The 15,095-nt window shown below is 37.4% G+C and overlaps 1 protein-coding gene across 7 annotated transcripts; it reads left to right on the top strand.

Annotated features, from left to right (window-relative positions):
• The first annotated feature begins 1,254 nt into the window (after positions 1-1,254).
• LOC149820383 (casein kinase 1-like protein HD16) lies at positions 1,255-14,862 on the top strand. 7 transcript variants are annotated; one of them, XR_016426847.1, is made up of 18 exons: positions 1,255-2,034; positions 3,054-3,185; positions 3,341-3,414; positions 3,532-3,601; positions 3,695-3,750; positions 3,856-3,927; positions 4,195-4,289; positions 4,385-4,451; positions 4,577-4,706; positions 5,018-5,236; positions 5,338-5,468; positions 5,573-5,747; positions 5,833-5,923; positions 6,020-6,177; positions 6,297-6,485; positions 6,583-6,678; positions 13,106-13,198; positions 14,077-14,550. XR_016426847.1 is itself a non-coding variant. In XM_089983800.1 (16 exons), exons 1-15 carry the CDS (start codon positions 1,669-1,671, stop codon positions 6,640-6,642), a joined length of 2,181 nt encoding a protein of 726 aa, XP_089839926.1. In that variant the 5' UTR covers positions 1,255-1,668; the 3' UTR covers positions 6,643-6,678; positions 14,725-14,844. The 7 variants fall into 7 exon arrangements, 5 of the variants coding, with proteins under 5 accessions (XP_089839926.1, XP_089839925.1, XP_089839928.1 ...); XR_016426845.1 differs by lacking the exon at positions 14,077-14,550 and adding an exon at positions 14,725-14,862 and having other exon boundaries at positions 5,833-6,177; XM_089983800.1 differs by lacking the exons at positions 13,106-13,198; positions 14,077-14,550 and adding an exon at positions 14,725-14,844 and having other exon boundaries at positions 5,833-6,177.
• Positions 14,863-15,095: the final 233 nt, after the last annotated feature.

The following is a 15,095-nucleotide window of genomic DNA, read 5'->3' as shown; positions in this document are numbered from 1 at the left end:
ACAAAAAGGTTCAAACCCAAAACCCAATTAAAGATTCATATCCATACATCAAATCCAAAACAACACTGGATTCAAAATCAAGTTTAAATCCAAACCTAACTAAATGTAAGAGCCATAATATAAACATATACACAAATTGTTTATTCTCTTAATTAAGCCACATATTTTAAATTTTATAATTATTCTTATAATATTCTTCATAACTTAAGTCTTAATTTCATAATAACTAAAAATCAAGAAAATCACATAGGTTACACGAACCTGTTTAGAGCTTCGGCTATTGAGCTTTAAGTGTGGTCGGGCTTGGAGATGATCTTAACCATTTACTAACCGGCGAGGCTTTGGTCAAGTTCTTAACAGGCCCAAGGTTTGAAAAGCAGTCCATGATACGGCCTACTAGCCCAATAGACCCAAACTCAACTAATTAGTGCAACTAATTAGGTAAATAATAAATAATTAACAAGTTCCCTTGTATTCAACTAATTATCTTTTTAGTTTTTATAAACTTAATGCAACTAATTAAATAAACAATAATAATTACCAAATTACTATACAATTAAATAATTTTTTAAATTTTATATTATTAAAAATTAATAAATAGCTCAGGCCAATCAGGCCAGCCCGAACCCAGCCTACGTATATTACTGTCCGGGTTTAGGCCTGGTAACTAACAGGCCTGAACGTAAAACCTTGACCCAGAAAACCACCTTGGCCCATTGGGCGGCCCGGCAGGTCGCCCACCCCTGACCACGACACTTAGGTTTTTATAAGCCTTAAAAAATCAACGGCCTTCCATGTGTGATATTTTTTCCCGATCAAAATAAAATCAAAAGATAAAAAAAAAATGGCAATATTTGTGACTAGATGTTTTCATGTTCTAGATTTTTCTCGATAAGAGAACCAAAAATTTTGAAACTACCGCGAGATTTTCCCCCGTTTAGATTTTTCTCTGAAGACGTGACTTCCGACAATGCCAGTCAGTACGGATCGATCCAGACCGTCGCTTCAATTCAACATTGGACGGCTAGATCTATCTCAAAGCCCGACGCAAACGAAAGGAATACGGTCCAAAGAGCATGCTTTATACGTACCGCAGTATCCATTCAGTAAAGTTCTTCATCTAGTCGCGTCCATCGCGAAGATCGGACGGCTAGATCTTTACAAGATTCCAGAATACGATTAGGATACGGAAAATGTACGATTTGTATACGCCAATAAAATTGCTTTTTGATAGTTTGATCGCGTTCCTCACCAGAAGCAAAGCGTCCGCTGCATGAGAGCAAACGAAACCCTCGCTCTCTCGTCCTCCACGTCTTCATCGCCTCTCTCTCTCTCTCGAAATTTTCTTTTCCGGCGACCGTCCCGAGATTCTCCGGCCGATAACTATTTCGGCGAGCGGCGATCAGGCTCTTGGGAAGGAGCAATTGACGAGCTGTCGGGTTAAGTGGCTCATTAGTGTTCTCCACGCGATTTTCTAAGGTTTTAGTGCCGATCGGCAGCGTATTCTCCGGCGAGGCGCGGGGTGAGGCTGGTGGCCTGACGGTGCCGGAAGTCGATCGGTTTTACGGCGGGCTTTTTATTTGGTTCGACCGCCGTAAATGGAAGAAAATTGAGAGTGATCGAGAGAGGATTAAGGTTTTGGGAGGCACGAGAGTGAATGGGTGAGCGATGCCAGTTCTGCGCAGTGGAGTGCGCAAGGGCCGGGCACAGCCACGCGCGGATTTGAACGGGAACGCATCAGGTGGAGCGGCGGCAGGAGGAGGAAGGAAGAAGCGAGGGGGAAAGAGCAATGGAACGGGTGCAAGGTTGAGATCGAGAGTTGTGAGGGGTGGAGGAACAGCGGCCGGCTGCGTAGAAAGAGAAGCGGCTGAGGTTTTGGCGAACAGCGATCGTGGGGAGAACGTGGGCGGGGAAAACAAAGGCAAGGATTTGGTGGAGGTGGCGAAAATGGAGGATTACAACAGCGGCGCAAGAAATGCTGATAAGGTTCCTGCGGCCGAAGACGAGGGGAGCACCGCTCCCCTGCCTGAAAGGGTTAGCCGTGGTGTTTCTTCTATTTTGTCCAGTTCTCTCTTTCTTTTGGCTTCTGTCTTTGGACGAAAGCTTAGTTACTGCCTCTTTCGGTGGTTATGTGAATATTTGTAGTTTCGGTCATCTTTGAGTTTTTGTTTACGTTGATGGTCAGGAATTCTATCCTGAAAATTTTCTTTTCTCTTTGATCTTTTATTTTGTTTTTCTGGTTTGTTCGTCTGTCCATTTTTTGGTTCTGATCGAAAGAATAGTTTTTTTTTGCTAGTCATTTAGAAATTCTGATCGTTGGTCCTTTTCCCCATTTGCATTAGAATCCTCACAAAAAGATCTGCATGTCTTCTTTTTGCTATTTATATAAGATTTTTCTCGTTCCTATTCTCCGACTTTATCCACTTTACGTTCTAACGGTTTTTTACCTATCCTTTAGATTTCAGAATTATTTGATTTTATCCTAGAAACCTTTTTCCCTTTTTTTGCTTGTATTCGATTGCACTTTGTTCATTTTCTCTTGTGTGTGAAAAATGACCATGAGTCATATCTTTTATTGCCACTTCTGGTGGAAAATATATGGGACTGTGGGTAGGCTCTTATTAATTTGTGTACGTTTCATGGTCCTTGAAATGCTGTTTTCCTGTTTGAATTTCGGCATTTTGTACAACCATTTAGCCTTTCTTTCGTTTATTAATTGGTGGGAGACCGTATGTTATCCACATTGAGGATGGGCCATGAAACTTGTGAAGTATTGAATCAATTCGTAAGCTTTGTAGTATGGCAAGACTATACCGCTTGCCCATTCTGGATAACTTCATTAGTCTAGTTTATTTTTTCGGATACTGGGAGATTCTCACATAGATTTTCTCTTTTTCTTTCTTCCATTTCTTCTTTGTGATCTATTGTCTGAAGCAGTTATTTGTGGGCTTATGTCACGAACTTTTTCAAATTCATACTGTTATTTTTATACATGCGATTTGTCTTTTTTGGGGAAAGGTGATTGTAGTATGTTGTTCGTTTTTCTGCTTCAGGTCCAGGTTGGTGGTTCACCAGTGTACAGAATTGAAAGGAAGTTGGGAAAGGGAGGTTTTGGACAAGTATATGTTGGTCGCCGTGTATCTGCTCCAAATGCAAAAGACAGGACAACTGCTGGTCCTGTAGAGGTAATGAAATTCTACAACATCTGGCATATGCCATGCTTTAGATGTTTGATTAATGAATATTTAGGTTTTTGTAACCTTTGATTTTCTGGCTGTTTATGTGACAGCAACAAAAGCGTCTATATGTATTTATTTTTCTGTGGCTCTATGTACATCAGGTTGCTCTAAAATTCGAGCACAGAAGTAGTAAAGGTTGTAACTATGGTCCTCCTTATGAGTGGCAAGTGTACAAGTAAGTTCATTTATCTGTTGGTTTGAAGTATCTCTGAGCATGTTATCATCTTGTATGTTTGAATTTTATTGATTCTTTGTGTCATTCTCATGCCTTTCTGGGCTTCTTTTTATGCAGCACACTTGGTGGCAGTCATGGTGTTCCTCGTGTTCACTACAAAGGTCGTCAGGGTGATTACTATGTCATGGTATCTAATTGTTGTATTGGAACTGTGCATTTTAACAGGTTTATGGTTATTCTGTATTTATATTGTAAACTACTTAACCTAAAAATCTTGCAGGTGATGGATATGCTGGGACCTAGCCTGTGGGATGTTTGGAATAATAATGCCCATGTGTAAGTTTCTGATGGATTGCTCTGTTTTTGTGTACTAATTCCATAATTCCTCTACTTATGCCTCTCTGTTTTCTTTCTGATTCCTACTTTTTGAATTCAATGCAGCATGTCAACCGAAATGGTAGCTTGTATTGCTATAGAAGCAATCTCTATATTGGAGAAGCTGCACTCTAGAGGGTCAGTATTCTATGAGCATTTTGTATATGTTTATTTGTAGATCATACTAATATTACTTTGTTTCTTTGAGCATAATTATATTACTTCTGCATTGGTTATGGTTTCGTTTATGAATTTTTAGTTTGTGAAATCAAAAGTGCCATATATTTGCTGCATTGAGTATAGTTGGTATAAATTTTTGTTCATTCTGTTTTAAGTCACATAGTTCTCAATGAGACAATGTATCACAATCAGGCTAATCATCAAGACCTTATTTGTTTTTTGCAGATATGTGCATGGAGATGTAAAGCCTGAAAATTTTTTGCTTGGCCCTCCTGGGACTGCTGAAGAGAAAAAATTATTTCTTGTTGATCTTGGTTTGGGTAAGTCCTTTTTGGTGCTTATAGTTGGACATGATACCTCTGCTGCTGTGTAATGAATAGTACTCATCTTACTTATTTTTCTGATAATTTTCCAGCCACTAAATGGCGCGATAGTTCAACTGGTCAACATGTTGAATATGACCAAAGGCCAGATGTTTTTAGGTAAATTCAATATTTAGATAAAAACATACCCCTGTGATGTGGCTTCTGCTGTTTCTACTTTGTCATGATTAGTTTCTCACATTTACCATGATCTGAGTGTGACCAATCACTTTGAGTGTTTGCAGGGGAACCGTTCGTTATGCCAGTGTGCATGCCCACCTGGGAAGAATTGGTAGTCGAAGGGATGACTTGGAATCACTTGCTTACACCCTTGTATTTCTTTTACGTGGCCGTCTGCCTTGGCAAGGATATCAGGTTAGCCTTTCTTTCCCCCATTCTTTTTACGTAATGCTGCTTTTGTGTTTTGAGCTCTCCTCAACACACCCTGTTTAATTTAGAGTGCATTTCAAGCTTTCTCAATGACTTCATTAAAGAGCTTCCCTAAAGTGACTCTGTACCCATCTGTTTTAATGATACATTTGCTTTCACCGTGTACCTTTTTAAGTGCTAATGGTTGTCCAAACTAGGAAACGCCTTATACAAACTGCCTTGAAGTTCTTCACACTGCTTTTCAAGTGGGCTGCTTTGTTTTTTGGGCTAAACATGTTTTATATTTTTGTCTGTAGGGTGAGAATAAGAGTTTCTTGGTTTGTAAGAAGAAGATGACTACATCCCCAGAGGCTCTATGTTGCTTTTGCCCGCAGCCATTCAGACAATTTCTTGAATATGTGGTAAATTTGAAGTTTGATGAGGAACCCAACTATGCGAAGTATGTTTCTCTCTTTGATGGGATAATTGGTCCTAATCCAGCTGTAAGGCCGATAAACACAGACGGTGCTCAGAAGGTACCCTTGTGTCTATGTTTTATTGTCTCTACTCTAGCCTATTTTCATATTCTTAGGAAGTTATCTAATGCCTAATCACATACATAAAGCTTATCCATCAGGTTGGGCAAAAGAGAGGACGGCTGACAATTGAAGAGGAAGATGATGAACAACCAAAGAAGAAGGTTCGCATGGGGATGCCTGCAACACAGTGGATTAGCATTTACAATGCCCGTCGGCCAATGAAGCAGCGGTAATCCCTAGGTTTTTTGATGTAGCTTCTCCCTATTGAAGTTTTTAGCGAAGCTTATCTTTCTTGTCCTCATTGATGAGTTCTTTGTTCTTGCTGTCCTTTAGGTACCACTACAATGTCGCAGATGGAAGGCTTGCACAACACATTGAAAAAGGGAATGAAGATGGATTGTATATCAGTAGTGTAGCATCTTGTACAAATCTGTGGGCCCTTATTATGGATGCGGGAACTGGATTTACTTCTCAAGTTTATGAATTGTCTAATTTTTTCCTTCACAAAGTAAGTTTTTGTGGGTTCTGTTCCTCCTGCGATGTTTAAGTTTCGTGGTTGGTAATTTGCATTTTCTGTTTTGGCACTTTTGAAGGATTGGATAATGGAACATTGGGAGAAAAATTATTATATTAGTGCAATAGCGGGAACAAACAATGGAAGCTCTTTGGTGGTAATGTCAAAAGGTAATCTATGCTTGTTTAAGACTACAACTTTACCTGTGTTCCCAAATCTTTTCCCTTCTTTTATGCCATTATCTTCTTTTGGAATGTTTAATGCAGGCACACAATATTCACAGCAATCCTACAAGGTTAGTGATTCATTTCCTTTCAAATGGATAAACAAGAAGTGGAAGGAAGGTTTCTCTGTTACCTCCATGTCCACTGCTGGTAGTAGATGGGCAGTTGTCATGTCTCGAAATGCAGGTTTCTCAGATCAGGCATGTGCATTTCATTAAGTGTCACCTCTTCTTTTCTTCCCCCCCTCCGATCTCCTCTCTTTGAAATTATGTGTCATTCTTATTATGGAATAACCAGATATATTCTTGCTACTCTTCAGGTTGTTGAACTTGATTTTCTGTACCCTAGTGAAGGCATCCATCGGAGGTGGGATAATGGTTATCGTATAACTGCAACTGCAGCAACATGGGATCAAGCTGCTTTTGTTTTGAGTGTACCCAGAAGAAAGCCGACTGATGAAACACAAGAGACACTTCGGACATCCGCATTTCCTAGTACACATGTAAAGGTTAGTCTTTTTCATTTTTGTTAGTTCTTTATGTTTTCCTTCTATTTCTCATTATTTGTATTTGCTATAAACTTTTTTTCTGTGTTGTCTTTTGCAGGAGAAGTGGGCCAAAAATCTTTACATAGCATCTGTTTGCTATGGACGAACTGTTTCTTGAATCCAGATTTTGTTGGGAAGCTGGGTGCACCATAATGTAAGTGGTGATATTGCTTCATCGCGCATCCAGCTGATTCCCAATCTTTCTGCCTTACCTACAGGCCTGCATCACTCTTTTTTCTGTGGAGCAAAAAGAATTTCTGATGTGCAACTTTGCATGTTAGTCCACTTGCATCTTGCTTCTCATGTGTGTGGTTTCAAGCATATTTGATGCTTTTGTGCTAGTAACTGCTATCCATCAAGTACTAGATGATGATGGATCTTCTTATTGTTGAGTCCACACAGCATTAATAAAATTAATGTATATTCTATGTTTCGTTATTGGTCCATGTTTTCAATGAAAGAAAGGTGTCTGTACAGTAGTGGCACTGCAATATGGACGGACAAATTTATGGTGTTTACAGAAATGAGGCCCTTAGCCCATTTGGCCCATTCTTTCACTATCACTTGCAGTATCATGTGGCATAGGAAAATTTGTGCTGTTGTGCATCTGCTGGATAAACTTCTGTTTCTGTTCTGGTTAACTTTGCATGCTTTACTAATGTGCATTTACACATGCACACTGTCGTTTCCTTTATGTATCTCCATTTGCATGCTGCTGTACCTCAAGATGCTTCAAATGGCATGATGGTTGAAATATATGGGAACAAATATCTTCTTTAGACACGTCTTTTAATTTTTTCGCAAGCAACCATATGGTTTATAACTTTGTATGCATCTCAAACTTTGGCTGGGGCTTTTATGAGCTTCAGATATTTGGTATTTATAATTGGTTTCTGTTATTCTCTTTTATTTTTATACTGCATGTCTCACGTGTATGAAATGCCAATTTGAACTTGGCACATAAGAGGACCGAAGGTATCAAGAAACTATAGATGCTGCAGTTAAAGCAAGGGCCTACTTATGGATTCACCGGTGGAATCCAGACAATGTTAGGATTGTTATCAAGAGCTTAAGTAAAATTTTCAGCAATATTCGTAGTCAAGTGTTTTTATCAGGGCAAATAATATCTGATAGGGTTGTCAACAAGTTGTCCTACCCTCCAGGGTGCACCCAAACCCATTCAAATAACATGTAGTCTTGGGTTATGTCAGTTCAAGAAAAATGGAAATGCAGACTTACCCATACAAGTTGAAGAATGTTTTTACTAAAAAATAAAAAAATACATACAAAGTGCTCATGTTTGGTCTGGTCGTTGGATATCTGAAAAAAAAATATAACTCAAACCTAACCCATGGAGTTTTGTTAGAAAATGACTTGAAAAACATTGGGTTCAATAATGAACCCATACCTATGCACGTGAAGTGCAAATATACCCATTAAAGGGAAACAACACAAGCACATAATGTGCTAACACATAAAACCCATAAAAAGGGAAAAATATGACATAAAGTCATAAGTTGCATATCATTGAAGAAATAATGGAGAAGGGGTAAAAACCCCGTTACAATGGAGCAAGAGCTCCCTCAAGGATTAAGAAATACAAAGGGGAGAGCCCCTATTTATAACAACAAAAAGGAGCCTTGGAGGGGCTCCACTCATAGACGTTGGAGCCCCTCCAACGGTCACAAATGTGACCGTTGGAAGGGGCCCAACGTCTATTTGAGTGGGCCTCCCATGGTACCTTTTGGTACTTGAGAAAAAAAGAAATAAAAAATAAAAGAAAAAGAAAAATAAAATAAATTACAATCACATTCATAAAGTGAATGTGCGTAAAACAGAGGAAAAGACTAAAATACCCCTACGGCTAAACAAAAGGAAAATATATATTTTATATATATATAAATAGGAGGATACATATACATATATACCATATATGTATATGTATCATCTTTTATATATATAAAATATATCTAATTACAACAATGGATGGATACATTTTAACAGAGTTTATGGTCTGGTTCAAGTCAACCTGAATAATATTCTGGTCAGCATTTTTATTGCCTTCTCCAGGATTTTGTAGCGGGTTCATCACAGATCTGTCACATTGACAGGATGTAATAGGAAGTTAGTGTTTGCAAGTAATTTTAACCTGGTCATTCTGTGATTTTGCCTAATTGTACACTTGGGGACGTTTCAATTTTTGTCATGCAGACACTTCGCTTGCATGCATGTCCCCTGTTGATATGACAATGCTGGACATGATGTTGGGCACTCCGTGACACTTCGGCACAATCAACCTTGTGTTGGACATGGTCAACACCATGTCTTCAACTTTATATTTATTTTATGGGCTTGGTTATTTATTTTGTATTTTGTTATGTGCTTTTTTCTTAAAATTTGTGATTGATTAGATTATGTTTCAATTTTCAGCTTAGATTTTATTAATGTTTCTGATTATAATGATTTAGCATTGTTGTTTAAGGTTTGCACTTACAATGATAATTGTGCTTTATTTTGTTATATTAGGTATTCTGAATGTACACTTGCATGCATTGTGTCTGTGTGTGTGTGCATGGCTGTGTTTGTGTCGTAGTTTCACAAAACTCTTGGGTCACACCAAGCGTGTCCATATCATGTCCCATACCCATGTCTGTATACATTTGACATAGGTTTCAACTAGTGTAACCAGATGATTCAAGGTTGTAAAAAGCATATCGTAACCCATATTGGCTGGACCCAAAGATACATATCATATGTAACATATTGTAAAACATTGTATTTTTTAATAAAAATCCAAAAATTTCTAATAATTCAGGAAAAATTCTAAAAAATCTATAACACATGAAAATGATGAATTGCACAATATATATCACATAACAAATGTTTATGAGTTGAATAAGACATCAAATAATAAAAGATGATATGCTATCATTGCATGCATATCAAACAGGAAACATGCAAATTAAGAAATATCACATAATTAAACTATCATACCACATGATTCATAGTTTCATAATGCATAAACAAAAACAAAATACCTAAGTGTTTAGCAATACTTAAGTTTTACATAACCAAGTTTTTTCAAAATACAAAAAAAAAGGCAAAGTGGATGATTTCACTCATTATCATCATCATTATTTTCTTCTTCATCTTCTTCTCCTCCTTGTTCACCCTCTACAATCACATCCTCCCCAATATATGCAGGCTCCTCATCTATCTCATGTGCTCCTTCCACATTGATCCACTCAATGTCCTATTCATTTAATACAACGGATTTTTTTAACCCATTCATTCAACACATCAAAAGTTTCTAGACTGATGAGATTAAATTGTTCCTTATGCTTGATGATAACTTTTTCATTTGCCTGAAAAGATGACATGCAAATCAAAGTTGTAAGCTTGGTGTCATATTAACTAAAACACTAATCATACATAATGAAAGTGATAAATAAACTTCGTATACCTCTTTGTTAGCTGCAAGTTGTAGCTAACATAGACAATGTCAGTGAGCTTTTTATGCTCCAACCTGTTCTTTTTGTATGGATTTGCTCAAAGATGCTGTCATTTCTTTCTGATCCACTTGTGCTACATGTTTGAGTAAGGTTGCAAATGGAAAAAAACTCTCAAATTTGGGTGATCACTCCCAAACCTAGTCTACCATTTCTTAAAATACAAAAAAGAAAAAGAACAAGAAAATAATAGATACAAAATATCACAAGCAAATCTAAAAATGAAATTGATATAAACAAAATAAATTAAATTACCACTATTATAGGTCTCCTATGTCATACAGTACAATATCATAGATCTCCATTTTTCTATGAATCTCATCCTAAATGTGATTATTAGTGACCGGCCTCTTGATGTATTAAAAAGGCCCCTTGTTCACCTCCCTATGCATCTTGTGGGTAGTATATCAATGCATGATGTAAATAGCATGCTACAACATGAAGATGCTGATGTAGTTGCTTAGTCTACCTATCATCTATGATGTGCCATATAGGTTTGTAAAGTTCTTTTTTTTTCCTTTCCATTCAAGGGGACTCTTGCCTTATTCACGATCTCATACAGATAAATCATAGCTGGTCCCTTTTCACTGTCTGCCAATTTAAGCACTTTCACCAAAAGTATAGTGATTCTCAACAACCTCATGCAAGAACCTTATAAATCATTTCTAAATACAATATCCACAACTTATTTTGGCTTTCTTTTTTGTGCATTTGGATATGTGCCACTCATTTAATGAAAATATTTTTTTTAATGTAGTTATGTTTTTACAAGACTTTGCACTGTAAAAAAGTTTATAGCAAATTTAGTAACTGCACTACAAATCAACTCATTGCTATTGATAGATTTCCTTATTAAACTCAAAACCAATGCATGATTATAAATAAAATTGTAATTTTTTGGTAACATTCAATTGTTTCTTTTATGTTATCCATGCTACCAATGTCCTCAAGCATGTGTATGCAGTGGGCAGCACATGAGGTAAAAAATATAGTAATGTTCTGTCAACTCTTTACTGGTTGCCTTATAATTTCTTGCATTATTGCTTATAAACTGGACCACATTTTCAGGTTCAATACACGCATACCATCATCAGACATACAAATAAAAAAAATTGTCAGATTGGGCGTATTAGATAAGTCAATTGATTTAGAAAACATAGTTCTATTGGTGCATTATACAAGGAAATTTATCAAGGTCCTTGTCTTTCTTTTTGTCCCATCCATTTGGCATGATGCTACACTCAGTTTTCTTCCATGCTTGTTTCATCTCACCACATTATGCTTTCACTTTTCATTAACAAGTAGAAGCTTTTCTCTCAAATCATAATATGAAGACACTTTGTATTCAAGCCCGGTGATATGATCATGACCCTCTCTGTCATGTGTCATTAGCAATACCAAACCAAATACGATGAATTGTGGGGTCCTAAGCTAACCCTTGGCAAAACCTTTGAAAGATTAATTCCATAATGCCTTTCAAATACTCCTAGCTATTATCCTACTGCAATAATGCTTGCTAAGAAGAATGCCTATGTTGTGACTATTCTACTTATAAGGTAAAAATGAAATGAATTTGCCACATTGAAAGAAGCGTAGATGTCATAAAACCATCTTCTTGGCTTGCTCAATCAAATGTTTAAGTCGTAGCAATGAATGTTGAGTTGGGACCCAGGGTAGTCCTAGGAGGGAAACAACTCATAATAGATCCTCTAGTTCCATCTCTTCTATAAGCACTTCCTCTTCTTTTCCATCTCACACCACTACTACAAGCACCAACAACCCCTTTGTCCTTGGCTGCAAAGTTTCCTATTTTTGATGCTTTGTTAAGGGCCGTAAGATAAGAAATGAAAACTCATCATCACTGTAATCACCCTCCCATGGCTGTGCATCCTTGTTTCTGCATCATACATCTTCTTATCTTGTCTTTCTCTTAAATCATTGAGCAATTGCTGACGTTGCCGATAGTAAAAAAATGCTGACATTGCCATCTCATGGTCTTTGACAAATCCTTTGACGTGCATGGGATAGCACTTTGATGTGTTTTGGTTAAATGATGCTTTAGCCAAGACACCATACCATAAAAGACATCGAGAAAATAGTCACATTTGATTTTCAATTGATCTCCACTTTTTGTTTGAGTACCCCATTGTCATGCCATGTCTCTTAATGCCATCTTTCTCTAAAACACTCAATAACAAGCTAAGAATGAGATATTTTCTACCTTAATCCACTTTGAGTGAATAATGGGTGGGAAGATGCTTTAACGTGAGAAAAAGGCAAAAGCCCCTCCCTCGCACAACAATCAGCCCTCCAAAATGTCTCCAAGCCCCCTAGGGTGCGTGGGTTCCTCTCCAATGATTTCTAGAGAAGTGAGAGAATCGGCCCTAGGAGTTCTTCAAAAACCAAAACACAAAAAATGAGTTTCAGCCCCCTTTAAGTTTTTCCTAGGGTGTATTGTAGAATACATCCCATATTGATACGGATACAATACATGTTTCATGATACAAATGTGCATTGTATTGCAATGGCTTATCGCTACGATACATATTGTATGACACGATACTATACAACACAGATGATTAATGTATTTGAAAATGGAATCTTCTTGAAACTTTGAAGCACAACTAACACATATGGGAGCAACATGTCGTATGCTATTTTTATTTTGTTAAGGAAGACTATTTTTGATAGTTTTAGTCTTGACTATCTATTCATTTGTAATTAGGAGGTTTAATTTTTAAGTGAGAATGCTATATGTTGTTGTTGGTATGTTGGAACTGGATGGCTGTCTTTGGGTAGTTGCAATATGTTAGGAGGTTTGGACAAGACTGAGGAAAATAAGGTGATCTACTGATGCACTTGCAGCAATTTGGAAGTATGTATGAGACTGAAAATACATGGTAATATATGTATTTCATGTGTAAAATTCATGCCTGCTGTCTCTTAGTGTTTTTAAATATTTCTTTGTTATTGGGTTATGTCCTGGTCAATTTTTCAGGATTCATGATTCTGCTCTCTTAGTGTTTTTAAATATTTCTTTTTTATTGGGTTATGTTCTGGTCAATTTTTCAGGTGACTCGAGCTATGATTATAGAAAGGTAGCCCTGACAATGACCTATTTTTGTTTATCTGCAAATAAAACCGTTGCTTTTTGTGTAATCATAGGTAAAAGTGCATTCTTACTACTAGCTCTGTTCAGGTTTCATTTTGTGTATTTGCTGCCACTTAAAAGTTCTTGTTTGCTTTTACTTGGTAATTGTGTGACCTTTTGATTATGATGCATCATGATTTTCAATAAAATGTGTAGTAGTTAGCCATGTGGATGCTTCAGTTTTAACAATGATGTTATCCTTGCTGATTGATCATCCACAAGTGTATTGAAGACTGGTTGATTTGGCCAATCAATGTGTGTATGGATTTGGGGATGACAATTTTTGTTTTCATAAGGCAACAGCTTCACTAAATACATAGGGAAAATGGTAGAATGTAGCTGGAACTGTTCTTAAAATACCACAACAAGGTGGCATACCATGAAAAGTGTTGGACTATTAGGCTGTTGGTCATACTATGAAATCTGAAAAACTTGAATAGCGAATGCACAGTACTGTTTGCTCAGTGTCAATGCTGCTGCGTGTTATGTGATGGGAAGAACGAGTCAGCAACAAATGTTGGTGAAGCTGTAAAAGGAATTACCATGCCTCGACAGAGTTATTAGTAGATATCTATATGCAATGTGTATGGTTGTTATCTTGTCACAGTCTAATAGATGTTAGTATATTGTCTTTCTAGTGTGTCATAGAAAAGTTTGATATGAGGCATCTGATACTCTGCTTTCATTTGATCATTACCTTGTTCTTTTTCCAAAATGGTTTACATGTCTATTGTCGAATTATTACTTTTTAACTGTGATGATCATGCTAATCTAGTTCAAAGTTGTTCAACTCATGTTCAAGCATTTCTATTTTGGATGGCAGTGACATCCATATTGATTTTCGGAGTCCTATTCTTGCTATAGTTTGAAATTAATGTGATGCCATTTTTAGGCTTCTAGCAGCTTTGGTATGAGATCTTCCGAGGGCCATTTAGACACTAGATGGGACAAACTGCAAGATTGCCACTCATCAGACCCATGATTTTCTCTTTCTTATCTGGGTCCCAACATGGAATGCCACAGCTGGCCAAATTATGAGATACACTACGCAATTTTTAGTGATTATGGTTTGCAGCCACTATTAGAGGAGTGGGATCCACATTTTGGAGATTATGAGTTGAAGGAATAACAAGTCTTTTAGGTTAACATAAGAGGAGGGTTTGAATGTGCCTGAGAGAATGCATCTGGTTGATATAGGGGAACCAACCATGTTTTGTTTGTAAGAGTGCACGATTTTATTGCGCTGGGGGTTTAATTGTCAAGTAGTTTAGTGGCATGTCAAATGAATGACAAACTGGAATCATTTCCTCCGAGCCTGGTGTACTTAAGTTTTCTGTTGGCTTTAATGGCTTCATGGTTATCCTGATCCTTCCTACTGGGATATTGGCTACTCTCTCTCTCTCTCTGTTTTTTCTGAGTTCACATTTCCCGGAATAGTAGGATTTTGGTCTTTATTTGTCTCGTTGGCAGAAGAATGTTCTGCAATATCAGTATGATATGATAACAGTAAACTAAGGTTCTGGATTGGCTTCTCTTGCAGTTATCCACCGGAGGTGTGCAATCATATTTTCAGGGTCTGCTCTCCATGGGGTTCTGGATGCATGGTCTGCATCATCCCATGAACGTTTATGACAGTTTCAATATGGTAGTGCCCAAGCAAGCAGAGGCTTGATGAATTATCCAAGGAAAGTTTCAAGTGTAATCCTTTATTCATAAACCTATATTTGGCCACATTCAATTTCAACAAATTTCAAGTACATTTCTTAGTATGGCCTCTCCGGGAGAAAAATCCAATACATTTTTTCTGCCAGATATGTAGGCTTCACTTGAGATGATCATGGGTGGATTTTGACCTGGACTTGGAACTATGGATGAGTTATGTTTCAATGCAGGTTGGGCAGGCATTGGAGA

This window comes from Nuphar pumila, chromosome 12 (assembly GCF_984573655.1).
Source record: "Nuphar pumila chromosome 12, dmNupPumi1.hap1.1, whole genome shotgun sequence".
NCBI lineage: Eukaryota > Viridiplantae > Streptophyta > Magnoliopsida > Nymphaeales > Nymphaeaceae > Nuphar > Nuphar pumila.
Note: the sequence above shows the minus strand (reverse complement) of the source record. Positions and strands in the feature narration are given on the sequence as shown.